General features: G+C 37.5%; 1 protein-coding gene across 6 annotated transcripts in view; it reads right to left on the bottom strand.

Moving 5' to 3' along the window:
* Window positions 1-14,989, bottom strand: part of ANAPC10 (anaphase promoting complex subunit 10) — a 343,652-nt gene that overhangs the window by 283,226 nt on the left and 45,437 nt on the right. The window contains exon 5 of one of the 6 annotated variants that reach the window (XM_021395468.1): window positions 8,017-8,136. The exons of the other annotated variants lie outside the window; for them this stretch is intronic. Coding sequence (XP_021251143.1) covers window positions 8,032-8,136 — 105 coding nt within the window. The 3' untranslated portion in view covers window positions 8,017-8,031. Of the gene's footprint in view, window positions 1-8,016; window positions 8,137-14,989 lie in introns of those variants that run through there. 6 annotated transcript variants of the gene reach the window in all.

Consider the following 14,989-nt stretch of genomic DNA (forward strand, 5'->3'; position numbering starts at 1 on the left):
AGTCTCCTTTCTCCTAAGCTACACATAAGAAAATAAAGTACCAGCCAAAAACCTCTGCCCTTTACTTTCTCCCATTTTTTATGTCAGTTGAAGTTAACTCTCACTGAACTATATACCAGCTAGGGATCTCGCTCTTTTCGTAATTCTTTCAGAAACAAGAGACCACCCTCATGTACAGACTGTGCCTTCACAGTTTTGCTCCAGCATCTTCAGTCCTGACACCTTGGAATCAAAGTATCTCTGCTTTAGTTGTTTTCCCTATAGGTAAAATATTTGATCTTCACCCAAGTCACAAAAGCCATAATTAAAAAAAAAAAAAAAAAAAAATCTCTCCCAGTTCACCCTTGCTCATAAACTATTTCCATCTGGCTAAAATTAAGTTAAAATTCTTTCTTCTCAACTTAGATTGATATTTCTAATATTTCATTTCCAGAGGGGGGAAAAAAACAGCAAATTACCAAAGTGTTTCATATTACATTACACCCAGCATTGAGCTGAACATCACACTGACTCCTTTCCATGTAAGGATAATTGTGACTTATCCACTTGTTGTGGTTTAACCCAGCAGGTGGCTCAGCACCATACAGACATTCACTCACTCCCACTCCCTTCTAGTGGGATGGGGCAGAGTATTGAAAAAAAAAAAAAGAAAAAAAAAAAAGTAGAACTCATGGACTGAGATAAAAACTATTTACAAAGACAGAGAGAAGGAAAAGGATAATAGTTATGACTATATATATATACATATGAACATATATAACAAGTGATACACAAGCAATTGCTCACCACCCACTGACTGACACCCATAGCAAAAACATAGCATCATACCAGGCACTCTGAAGAAAACAATTTCGTCCCAGCTGAAATTAAGACACCACCGACAATAGAAAAGTGTAAGCATATGCCATCTTTCACCCCCAAAAGTAGACCACCGTGCAAACATGTAGGTATTCACTTAACACAGCCAGCTACAAACAAATGAAAAATGATTATTTAAACAGACAAAAGACACCCCACAAAGCAGCAGAATAAAAATGGATATTTATCATAGCTAAATTATTAAAAGGATAATTAAATTATTTAAAATATAATTTTACCAGCACAGATACATACAACTGTTACAAAATATTTAAGAGGTATGGGTAGTGGTTTCACATCTTACTAATACCATGTTGGGGCACTGGTATGTGACTATTGATTCAGAGGAATTAATAGTAATGGGTTATTTCACATTAACTCCTGCAGTTCTTCAAAACATTCCATTCTACTACTGATCTGACATTACTCTGCTGAATTTGAGATATCTAATATATGTTGTGCTATAGAATGAGACAACTGTAACATTCATTCTCAATTTTGTAATTTTTCGTAGGCTAGAATATACAGTCAGGTGTAAGGATTTAAGATCTGATCCCTACTACTGAGCCATTGGCTAATGGTGAAATTGCTAGTCTGTTAATCCCTGTAGTAATCTCTATTAATAAGAATTTGTGGTCTTTGAATGAACCGTAAGATACTATTATTGTTGAAGTGGCCTGAACAATTTACATGTGGGTTTAAAATTGACAGTTACTTTAGAAAAAAACATTGATATTTCTAAATAATAGATAAGTAGATACGTAGATAGAGAGAAGATATAGACTAAAGGCACTGAGACCCAAACCTATCTTTTGAGTAGCCCATCATTACACAGAACATTCAGAAGCCAGTATGCCACAGATGACAAATGTCTTTGACAATTGGGTTCTTCACAGATATACTTCAAATGTTTTTCAGTATTGAATTTTTAACCATGCTTTGTCAGTGTATTTTTAATTGATCTTGTCTTAATATGGCAACTTACAGAATTTAGTTTAGTGTGAAAGACAGTCATTTATCTGCTGGAAGGTCCATTGAAGACCCTGACCAGGAAAAAACTTTCTTTTTTGTTTTTTTAACAGCATTTTGGGTCTCCATTTGCATCTGAATACCTGAAATTAAAGTTTTCTGTTTCTACTTGTTTCTACTTAAAGAAGTAACCATTCAATGAAATTGTGCAGAATTTTCATATTCCTCTCAGTTCAATAAATGCACCAACTTCTCAACTTTTGAAATTCAGAGACTTCACACAAAAGTTGAAGCAGCTGTTTCCAGTGGTTTGCCTCACACTTCCTTAACCCTTAGTAACCCAAGTTTATTAGAACTGTAACTTCGCTGAAATTCTCAAGCTCTACTTGCCTGCTTTTGCATCCCAAGATTCATGCCTTTTTGAGAAATATTTCAAAATGGAAAGTAGGCCTTCTCAAGATCTGCACAGTGCCTTTCAAAAAAATATGGTTAGAGGCTCACAGAAAGCTGCCTTACCAGAACTGGAAATAGGGAATCACCATCCACATGCATATATTTCTTCCCTAAGTATTGTTTGAAATACCTCATTAAAAAATACCAGCTGATGATATATTAAGCATATTTTTAAAGCACAGTATGTTTTTTTTTTTCTTTTAGAAATTGACTTCCCTGCCTTTTATAAAAAAAAAATTAGGATCTGAGGGATACTGAGGGGTAATGCTCTAATATCAAGTGAAAACCACACTAGCTTTTCCTCAGGTCTCTTATGAAATGGTGTTTAGTATTCATTGGTCAAAGGTTATTTCAATGTAAATTCTACTGTATGGATGAAAAGCAGCATATCAGCATTACTTGTAGATGCTTCCTGTGAATTCAGCTTCTTTCATTGCCTTGAAAAGGCAATTAGCTATAGCTAAGATTATAGCTGAGATTGCTACTTACTTCACAAATCAGGTAGGTACAGCAACCTTAAAAGAGTCTAAAAGTATTAGCTGCAGTAATCCAACCTGTTACTGTATCACAACAAATAAAAGATACAAACACAAAACAATATTAATTTTTACAAGTGTACAGAACATTAAAATCTGCTTAAACTCAAGGGACGCCATCCAGAGGCACCTGGACAGGTTTGAGAGATGGGCCTATGCCAACCTTATGAAGTTCAATAAGACCAAGTGCAAAGTCCCACACCTGGGCTGGGGCAATCCCAGGCACAAATAGAGACTGGGAGGAGAACAGTCTTGAGAACAGCCCTGAGGAGAAGGATTTGGGGGCGTTGGTTGATGAAAGACTCAATATGAGCTGGCAGTGCACGCTTGCAGCCCAGAAGGCCAACTGTATCGTGGGTTGCATCATGGGAAGTGCAGCCAGCAGGTCAAGGGAGGTGATTCTGCCCCTCTACTCTGCTCTCATGAGACCCCACCTGGAGTACTGTGTCCAGTTCTGGGCCCCACAACACAAGAAGGACATGGAGCTGCTGGAGCAGGTCCAAAGGAGGGACACGAAGATTATCAGAGGCTTAAGCACTTCCCTTATGGGGACAGGCTGAGAGACCTGGGGCTTTTTGGCCTGGAGAAGACTCTGGGAGGACCTTATAGTGGCCTCCTAGTTCCTGAAGGGGGGCTGCAGGAATATAAGGGCATGTAGCGACAGGACAAGGGGAAATGGCTTTAAACTGGAAGAAGGTAGATTTAGGCTAGATATTAGGAAGAAAATCTTTACTGTGAGGGTGGTGAGACACTGGAACAGGTTGCCCAGAGAGATCATGGATGCCTTCTCCCTGGAGGCGTTCAAGGCCAGGCTGGATGGGGCTCTGAGCAACTTGGTCTAGTGGAAGGTGTCCCTTCCTATAGCAGGGGGGTTGGAATGAGATCTTGGAGGTCTCTTCCGATCCAAAACAATCTATGATAATGTAGGACAGGATAAGAGAATTGTGCTATTCCACACAGACCAAAACAAAGTACCTCAGTGACACAGTGGTACCATAATTGCATTGGGGTCCCTGTCAGAAAGTTATTGGATAGCTGAAGCATTAGGTATTTTAAAATTTATTATACTTTGTGACCAAACTGGCAACTGCAGAGGGGCTGGGACTATATTATAGAGTAATAAAAATCTCATAAAACATTTAAACAAACTCACACATCTGCAGAGAGATGGGAGGTATTATGTAATGTAAGTCATTGCTAAGGTCACCTCTCACCCTACTAGCTGCTGCAGGAGCAATGTTCAGTCTAAAATGCCTCTGTGGTTTCTCGTTCTGTCCCACTCACCCCTCAAACCCCCAGTACACACACACAGTCTTATGGATGGATGTTATTTAGTTAAGTGACACTCAAGATTTTAGGGTGTTTTTGTGTCATTGGTTTTTGTTGCTGTAGTACCTTTTTTCAAAATAAATTGTCAAAAAAAAAAAAAAGAACAAACAGAATTATGTTAATTCATAATAACAACATCAAAAAAAAAAAAAAACCCACAACCAACAGTAGAGGCAAAAGAGAGCCAACTCTCATTTTATCTTAATCCCAATTGTTCAATGAGAGAAGTCTTGGAAACAGGTTTTTCCTTTAACTTGTATCTAACAGCATCCAAAGGATTTCACTGGATTTAATAAAGAATATTCCGTGGAAACATTCCTGACCTACATCCTAGGATGGCATTCCTGTTGTGTTTGTTCTTAGAAAATTTAACATCAGCTCTACAGCATTCCTTTTGTAGATTGCCAGAAAGCTTGTCTTAATTATATGCAAAGGTAGATGATAGTGTTGAGGTAGGATCCACAATTTCAATCAAGGGAGTACCTCAAAACCGGTCCAACAATCAACAATCCTCTGTCCAAACCACAAAAGACAATGAGACGAGTGTTTGGAATGTTTTAAAAAATTATGGCTGCCAGATTGTTTGAACCCAGTCAGGAATGTATACTGTGGACCCATTAGAGTTCCTCCCTGGCTGCTCTCTTCACTGCATCATGTTCAGATCAGCTCCCAGAAGGCCCTTGATGAAATATTAAATTACTGAGCTGGAAAAAACAAACATCTTCAAAGTTTTATTTCTTTCATTCTTGATTTCATACTGACTTACTCTGAGACATGACACAACACGGTATGTGGAACACTCTGCAATGCAAAATAGCATAACTACCACCTTTCCTGTAATTCAAAATACGATCATTTTTGCCAGCTGGAAGCTGAGCAGAAACTTCGTAAAATTCTGAAAACCTTTGAATCCTAGTATTTTATGGGAACAGATATTACCTTAGAATCCTAAAAACATCTAAGCATTTTGTTGTTAATTCCCCTTTTTTTTTTCCTCTGCAGCTTTTTCCTTCTAATTTAAAGATCACATTTTTCACTTACAAAGGTGCAGACCAACAGCACCAAAGGCACAAACTCTGTAAGCAAAAGGACGAATGACATTTATTTCCTAAAAATATCTCGTTAATAAGAATACTCCTTTACAGGATAAAGGAGATGAATGCCTAAAAAAATTCTATATGTAACAGTGATTTATTGACTGCTAACTTGCTCTTGAAGAGCAGTTCAAAGACAGTAATTTCCTCCCAATTTTGAAAAATTTCTTCAGAGATATCAGGAGAGTAAAGAAAACAATGTATTTAAAAACTGCTGAAGATTGTCAAACTCTAAATATCATACCTATGTCTCTCCGAGCTACCAGATCCATTTGAGAAATATATGAAAGGATACAATAAACTTACACAGTTCTTTTTTACCAAATTACTTTAAAATCATTTTATAACCATGGATTGAATGAGTTCTGAGTTCAAAATAATATTTTAAGAGATCTTTAAAAAGGACTATCCAGCTTTATCAGCTTATCTAATGAAGTCAGATTATATATATTAATATATCAGCATTATATATTATAATGCCTTTCAGTTACCTTTGTTGACACCAAAAGATTTGAAATGCTAATGACGAGTTCTACACGTTCTAGAATCCAGTCATTTTTCTGTATTAAATATTTCAAATACATCACTGCAGTCTGGTAATTTACAGATCAAAATTCATACACACACATGTACATGGACGTATATGTACATGCTCACTACCCTATCCGAAAGCAGTCATGATGAATATTTATGGAAAAAGATAAAAATAATAACACAAGCATAAGTGACTAGTCTTTTTCCATTGGTGTGCTACAAGCAACTCAGCTGTTGTACCTGATTTCCTTGGCTGCTGCAAGTTGTACTAATTTCACTGTAGTCAATGAAGCCATTGCAATCATAATACCAGTGTAAACTGCAGAAGATCACTCTAGCTTACAACTCCTTCAAGTAGGTATAAATTGATATTATCTAAGTTAATACATACAAGGAAGGATTCTACAAAAATCTCTTCAAAATATTAATTAAAATGGAAAATACTATTCCTTCAGAGTGTGAACGGTGGACAAGCACACCACAGAATAATGTATTAGTCTATTAAACATTACAGCTTGAAAAAATGCTCTAATTATTGGATACTTCAATGAAATTTATAAACATTTCTTCAGACCATTCTTTGATAAATACTGTGACTATATTGATGTATCCTGATGTAACTTCCTTGAAAATTGGAACAATGTGCTGCGGCAGCAGATCAACTAGTATAATGGTGCCTCTACAGTTTGGCTAGTGTCCCCCGCTGAACCATATTTTCATTTTTTGCATTGCACTACAACACCTAGTACAAACACTGATAAGTAGTCACATGCATCCATATCAATATATAAGGCTGCTCTGAAACTAATGCCTCTCATTTGATTATGTTGGCTCACATCATCAGAGGCAGATGGTGGTGGTATGGCAGTAGAGGTTGAACCTTCCCACTGATATTCCTTTACATGTTGTTGCTGTGTGACAGATGGCAGCAGAGGGGCAGTCTGACAAAATGGCGTCTGACACGGAAGTGAGTATGAAGCAAAGGTGTGGCACTGAATTCCTCCTTGTGGAGACAGTTGCACCTGTTGATGCTCATCAGCACTTGCTGAACATTTCTGTAGACCAAACAGTGGATGTGAGCACAGTGAGGAGGTGGGTGGTGAATTTCAGCACTGGTGACAGTGGGTCACCTCCAGTGGTGCAGATTTTCACGCGTGCGGCACGTGTGCTCTTGTTCATGGTTGGCAAAAATGCACAGCTATGGTGCAGATAATGTTGAAAAATGGTGTTTTGTAGCTGAGAATTTGCTCTATCCTAATATTGTAGTCCTCAGGAAAATAGATCACTCCAAAAGTAATGCCTTGTATTTATGTATAGGGTGTATAACTGAAATAAATAAAAACAATCCAGTCCGCAGACTATTTGCTGGCCCATGTGAAAAAAAAATATTTGTGGAAATTTTTCCTATTGTACAAGAGAAAAAGAGAACAAATTTCTCCTACAACAATGAACGGGTGCACTAATTTTGATAGGCAGAACAACACTTCTCAGCTTCACACCAAAACATAACTTTTATGTGTGCTTTTACTTCTGCCTTCTTATTGCTAAGCAGTAGAAATACAAGAAATTCTGAAAGTAATGGCAGTATGTCAGTTCCTATTAGTTAAAAACAGGCCTTTTCATGAGAGAATGAGTTCTGGTAGCATCACCTGCTGAGTCTTGCAGTTTCAACAACTCCAGTTATTTCAAAACCCAAATCCTGAACTGTGAGAGAACAGCACTTGATGCAGCTGGAGAAGGGCAGCAAATCTAGTTTTAAATAGAAAGCATTCAATTACCATTGTTAATCAGAGTTGATTTCAACAGCTGGTGACTGCTGCACCTGTATACAACACCGCCTCTTTTTTTACCAGCAACAAGTCATACAAGAATTTGGGAAGAGGTGATGCTGGGGGCAGTCTGGAGCACATTCAGGAGTACATCTCCTATACAGCTTTTATACCTACATAAAGTATGCTGGTGCATGAAGTATGTTTGCATAGTATGCAAGGGAATTACTACTTAAAATTTCTCCAGCTTTTAGTAATACTCCTCTGTAAGTCAGAGCCTGACTCTATAGCCTTGGACCAATTGTGCTGAAAGCAAGAATACCCAAATAGCAGTTGTGCCTAAAACTTCTTTGATAATAAGCAAACAGCTTGTTAATGAAGAAAACACAAATCCATGTTCTGACTCTTTTATTTATATCAATTGGATTAAGAATCAATGCACTAAATTCTGTATGACTGATGCTGCTAAATTTCCACTGATTAAAGCAGTCAGCTAGGTTGTCTGCAGCAAGAAAGTGTTTTTGTAATGGAGAGACTTGCCCTATTTGTACATGAAAGGGCTAGGCCAGACGTTAAGTTGGTAAATTCAAGATCCTAGAAAAAAAAAGTTATCTGCATTAAAAGCCAGTACAGTAAAGGACTTTAAAAAAAAAATCAAGGGACTCTTATCTGGTCATTAAATGGCTAGCTGTATTCCCACTGCCCTTGTAAAGTGTGAGAAATGCAGGAAAAGAGGGTGGAGTAAACTGAAAAGAAAGTTGTTAGTTGCTCAAGAACAGTTTATGTCAGTTCAAAAGAAAAATCAGAATGATTTACCCAAAAAATGAGCAAAAGCGAAAGCTGAAATCTGTGCTCAATTCATTTGTGTAGGATTTTTCACTGAATGCATTGGTTTACTTTCAGAAGTAGTAGTCATCATTACCATAATATCAGACATATATGGACTCCATTTAGACATGTTTTAACAGAATAGCCTATAAATTACCACAGTAATTCACAGCACAGTTTTGTACAGATTCACACTATATTAAAAAAAACAAAGCAAGCCCCATCATGTCTTTCTCCCACAAACAGGCCTGCAGGAACTATGCCCAAGATATATCCATGAAAACAATCTTCTGTATTTTGTCTTCTGCTCACTTATAAAACATAGCATCACCTACCACTGTAGGAACATCACATTTCCTCTGTTTTTTCCTTCAGGTTTTTTCCCTTCCTCAGCCTACCAGAACTTGCAAGACAATGTCACTGAGCCTAATTTACTGTTAATATAAAGACAGAAATTCACAGAGCTTTCAAAGAGAAACAGAGCTGTATCACACAAGGTACTCACTGAAACAACGCCCAAAACTTAGTTGTTTAGCCACACAGTGAAAAATAGTCCTAGCTTGTCTATCTCAGTTCCCTTGGCAATGTTTGCTGGGAAAAAGGCACTTTGGAAAGAAAGAGTCCTCTAAGGGAATATGTTGAGCTTGGAGCTGTGAGAGATTTGTTTGCAGCAAATGCAGCGGAGTTGGATTCACTTTTCTCCTGGAACTGGAGGATGTTTACAACAGGGTCTCACACAACAGATCTACAATGCCATTATCCACACTGCAGGTTCCAGCACTGTTAACTTGAGGATTGGTATGCAGGCAGAGCCAGCCCTGAATCTGAGACATGGAGTAGATATGCTCTTAAACAGCTAACGCTACAGAAAGGAGCACAACTTGAGATTTATACTGTCTTGGGATGTTACTAGAGATGGAAGTGACACCTTCACCTACATCACGATAAATGCACCCACCAAGGCCAGAATTCACTAATCTGGAGTGATCTGAATCCACATCTCTCTCTCCACATCACACCTCAAGAATCAGGGCGAGTCAGAGGTGATGCAAGAATGAGAAAAGAAAAGGAAGGAAAACAGTTACCTATTTTTCCTGTTGAACTGATCCCCCGGAATGAAAGATGGATTTGGTCAGCACAAAGAAGAAAACATAGTTTTTCCTCTTCCTAGAGACTTGCCCAAACAACAAGGCTAGAGTCTTTTTTCCTCTGCTCTTTCTCATAAACACACATCTGTGACTCATAATAATTGCTAATTAAAATCAAATGAGGGTGATTCTAGAGCTATCTAGAGGGAAACAGCTAAGCCTCAGAAGAAATTAGCCAGGAAAATATTAAAATCCATAGGGCCTGTTACAGCCAAATAACTGAGTGGGAATTCTGGAGGTCAAAGAAGTGTATTAGGAAAGAAAGGTGGCTCTTAGCATTTAAGCCTCTAAATCGACTTTATGATCTAGGCCAGAGCCTTCACATAGCTATGGGAATAACTTAAGGTCCTGGAGCTTTATGGGGCACAGATTAACTCGCTGAAAAACTGCTGCAGATTTTCTTAGACATAGAGACTCTTGGAATTTTGCTCATCTAAACTGCACTCCAAAAGATGGGGAAATCGAACCACTTGTCATGCCTACTTTATAGAGCGTTTCCGTCGAGTGTTACATTATCACAGAAAAAGAGAGAGCTTTAACTAAAGTATGTGGCAGACCATCAGAAATGTAGTAAAACAACATTTTTTCTGGAATACTTAAGTTCACCTCCCCTGCACAATAAGTACACTAAGATAAGAACCTCTCATCCACTGATCAAAATTGATTTGCTGTTAACAGAAACCCTATTTTTCTTATATTCTAAAGCCAAAAGAGTACTGCTTCCTCTCCTTAAAAAAGACTGTAATATGCTACACTGCTAATTGCCTTGCTTTTGGAATATCTTACATTAACTGTAATAGTTTTCATAGTAATGTTCTATTAGTCATTTTTGTATTGAAGAAACCATTTCCCCCTTGGCTTCTTACTTGTCTTATGCAACTTTCCACCTAATACATAGCTTCATAAGCAACAAGCATATAAAACTGATAGGACAGCAGATGACTTGTACTTTTTCTATCATTAAATTAAAGCTCATTAGACATTTCAACTCAGTAAAGGAGTTGATATGGAGTAATTTATCAGAAGCATTCCTTTGTTTTACTCAGACTTTCTTATAGAAATCTTTTTCACCTTAAATCAGAATCAGAGAGATAGCAGGCATGAGAAAAAGTGGTCTTCGCTAGCCTTCTCCTGTGTGGAAAATATGTTTCCCCACAAAAACTGCTGCTAAGTGGTCTTTGCATCCTAAGTCTTCACAGCAGAATAGGAAATACAGTTTTTGGTACAGATTGTTGGGTTGTTGTTTTTTTTTTTTTACAAGTTTTGACAAGATTGTCTATAAATGCCAAAACTAAGCAGCTATAATGCTTTGCACATTTTACATTCTTCAAATGTTTTGACTTCAGAAAATCTGTCCATTCTATCCCCCATACTCCTTATATCCAGAGCCTCCTTATTTCTCATCAATCACTATCTCTAATATACGGAGAGTCAATCTTGAATGAAGGTTAGAAATTAGGTTTCCAATATATCAATGTGATTTAAATAGATTAATTAATGAGATTGATGTTAGTCTTGCAAGTTTCAGCAGTCCACTAATATAGTTCTAACAAACATAGGGTATGTTATTTAATGTTAATTTTAACTGTACTACTGACTCTCATGAGATTGATTCAGCTAAGCATACGTGTATAACAACGTGCAAAATATTATTTAGATTAACGTACAAATACTAAGAAACTTTTTGCTTAAACTTAAGCATTCAATGCCACAGTGCCTTCTGCAGGTCCTTCAGCATTCCTTGGAAGAATTAGACACAAAATAATGACAGAAATCCTGCAGCAAAAATTTGCAATTACAAGCAAAGTTCTGCAGAAGAAGAATCCTGTTTCATTTCTCCTCCCTGTGATATAAAAGGGAGACGTAAAGTGTTTTGCTTAAGGGAAATTAGAAAACTAACATCTGAGTTTCTTTAATGGTCATAAATGCCCTTCAACAACCAACTCTACTTTCTACTATTTTACATTACAAAATAAATAAACGGAATAATGCTACTTTTGGAGACATTGTAGAAACTTCAGATAATCATCAAATAATTTCTGTTACACACAACTTGTGTGTTCTGGAATATAAGCTGGAACATCCCTTTACTATTATTTACACAGGAGTCTTTGAGAATGATGCAGCACTGAGGTATCACTGTCTCATTCACTGATATAGTTTTTAAAAATGCTTAAGTTACAGCAGTTTTAAAAAAAATAGTTTTGGTCCTCATCCTTTGAGAAAAAGCATCCTCAGATAAACTATCATCAATAAAAACCTCAATTTTGAAAGCTATTTCTTCAGCACTAACAAAATGTAGCCTAACAGTGCATTTACTGTAGTCTTGCGTGCAAGTCATCACTTTCCTGTACAAATTTGTTTTTCCTATATGCTTTTACTGGCTGGTGCAGTTGGCACAGCTTGACTGACAATGAGCCAGAAGATGCAAGTGTAGGAGAAACTCACAGTGCTCTCAGCTGTTGGCATAGCGAAGGGTAAGAGCATAGCAGAAGTGATGCATTCAAGCACAGCCCTGTGAGTATTACCTGCCAGCTTGTGAACATACTGGCAGTGAATGTAAATGCAGATTATTCACTTCCCTGTAAACTAAGAGAAAGTGTTGGAAACTAACTGCATAGAAAAATGTAACACAATGTTGCAAGGATTCATCAGGTGCAGGAGCAAGTGAGCCCTGGAAGTTGATGTCAGGCTTTTAAGAGCTGAACTAAGCCAACTTGCCAAGTAAAATGGATCCTGAATCAAGCTTAAAACAACAGCTTTTATTAGGGATGTTCACAGCACAAACTGTTTTACTGTGCATTGGTACCAGAATAGAATTTTAGGGCAGTTGATATTATATATTCTTATCATCTTGGGAGATCATCCTTAAAGCATGATGAGTTTTACAGCGACTGTTCCAGTAATTCCATCTAACTACTCTAAAGGTGATACAATGTTAGAGAAAATATCGAAGTTGCTGGTACTGACTATGAGATTAAGCCAACAAGCCTCCAGGATCCCAGCTCACAATTTGCTGGGCATTCGTGATTTCAATGCATCTCAACCTATCTGCTTAGGGTTTAAGAACATATTTGCAAATTTTCATTACTACAGATGAAGCAGAAACAACAAAAAAAACTATTAAACCAATTTTGATTTCTAAACAAATTCTAGCTATGCTCTTGCCTTCAGCCTCAGGAACGCTGAAGATTTTTCTCATACCTGAAATAAAAAAAGTAGAAAAACAATTGTCTAATGAGTCAAAAACTAGGTTTGAATCAAGAGGACTAAACAACAAAATATATCCATTTTTTCAAAGATTGAAGTGAGAACCACACAGGGCCACATTACAAGAGAAAAGCACACATACAAAGCGTCGAAGTCCCTTTCTATTTTACTTCAGTGGAGCTTGACAAGCAATGGAATCCAGGAGAATGAGGAAAAAACACATACTATAATCAGAAGAATTTATCTCAGTAAATACCGAGACATACATGAACGGAAGAATACATACATTCAGATCACAAGTGCTCTTTTTCTGGTATCAACAGTCAGAGAAACCAAGATGAATATGACACCATCTGACCAGCCCTGGTCCAGCTGTAAGCCTTATTGGCCAAGATCTGCATTTAATAAAGTACACTTAAGACCCAGTAACATACATGGTCAAAAAGGAATGGTAGGACGGAATATAAAGAGATCTTCTGCAAACATAGAGTCAAGTAGATACCAAAGCTAGAAGTGGTAAAGCTCTAGAAATCACACTACTTGCAATATTTTTGAGAAATGGGAAATAACAAGTAAGTTCTGTGGCAAGGAGTTTATTTTAATGGAACAGCAGTAAAAGAAATGACACAGTGGAAGCATTTTGTGTGGTCCCGTTCATATTTTCACTGGAAGGACAGAGTGCTGATTCCACCATAAGCTTTTATTAACAGCCAAATCTGACAAAATGTGATTTTAAGCTAAAATACATACATACATAAATTGTTTATTATTTAAATTTCAAAACAAGCACAGCATTCAGACTAAGAACTAAGCTCCTGCCAATGTTATAGAATATAACACTACTAAGGCTATGTATCAGTCTAAACATGATCCCAGTGTATTATGACGAGAAAGCAGGCTTTTTTTCCCCCACTTTTCTCAGACCTACTCAGAAGTTTGCTTTTTGGGGTTACAGAAATGCAACGCTTTATTCTCAAATGACAATGTTTCTGCTCTCAGTTAGCTTCATGTTGTAAGCAAACTGCCAAGAGTCGAGAACGTAAGCCACTGAAGGACGTACAAATAACAGTATCTGATCCATTTAGTACAACCTGCCCCATAGGAAGCCCTGGGAAGCATTAAATGGGTTCCCAGATATTTTCTTGCAGTTTCCAGTGCTTTTGAGGGAAGGAAGAATACTTTCTTGTTTTCTCATCTTTGATACTTCAAACCTTACACCCCTCACTTTTACTGCATTTGTTATCCTTTGCAGTCACATGATTTCTCCAAACTTTTGTTTTCCTTAGCTCTTTCTTCTCTTCCAAGCAAAGGTTTTCGTGCCTAGGGTTCAACAGCAACCTGATCCTAAACAGGAACGGGTATAGCCCAACGTCAGCAAGTGAATGCCCAGGGAGGAGTGTAAAAGGACAAGCAGGTTCAGATACTTCGCCAGTACTACAGAAACCTCCAATAACTTATAGCTTATCTCTTTTGTATTTCATAATCTTCAACAGATTTTTTTCCCATGAATTTTTTCAGTAATATTCAGATTAAATTAAAACATCAATAGCCTTCTGCAGTCAGAAGCTACACAGATAAAATTCAACTTTAAGAATTACATTTGTAATTCTTGTTATTTGTTCTGAATCTGTCATCTCCTGACATAGCCTAAAGACCTCACATTCTTGTACTGAAAAAGACACTGGGAAAATAAATAAATCCTTGCTCACTCCAAGGCTTAAGATATTCCTTACTTTATTTTTTCCATGCGGATGAGTCTTACCTTATGTGGTCATCTACGACAACTGTTCCATAGCTGTATTTTATCTTTTGTTGAGCAGGGAAAATATTAGAACTGTGCTTACTACTTGTAATGATCATCGACACTTCTTTACATATGCACGTAGGTTGTTCAGAAAGTAAAATCGCCCATTTATTTCAATGAAAACTACAACAGATACAAAGAACACTATTTGACCGAGCAAATTCTCAGCTACAAAACACCATTTTTCAACATTATCTGCACCATAGCTGTGCATTTTTGCCAACCATGAACAAGAGCACACGTGCCGCACGCGTGAAAATCTGCACCACTGGAGGTGACCCACTGTCACCAGTGCTGAAATTCACCACTCACCTCCTCACTGTGCTCACATCCACTGTTTGGTCTACAGAAATGTTCAGCAAGTGCTGATGAGCATCAATAGGTGCAACTGTCTCCACAAGGAGGAATTCAGTGCCACAGCTTTGCTTCATACTCACTTCCGTGTCAGACGCCATTT

The sequence above is a fragment of the Numida meleagris genome, chromosome 4, assembly GCF_002078875.1.
Source record: "Numida meleagris isolate 19003 breed g44 Domestic line chromosome 4, NumMel1.0, whole genome shotgun sequence".
In the NCBI taxonomy this organism is placed as follows: domain Eukaryota; kingdom Metazoa; phylum Chordata; class Aves; order Galliformes; family Numididae; genus Numida; species Numida meleagris.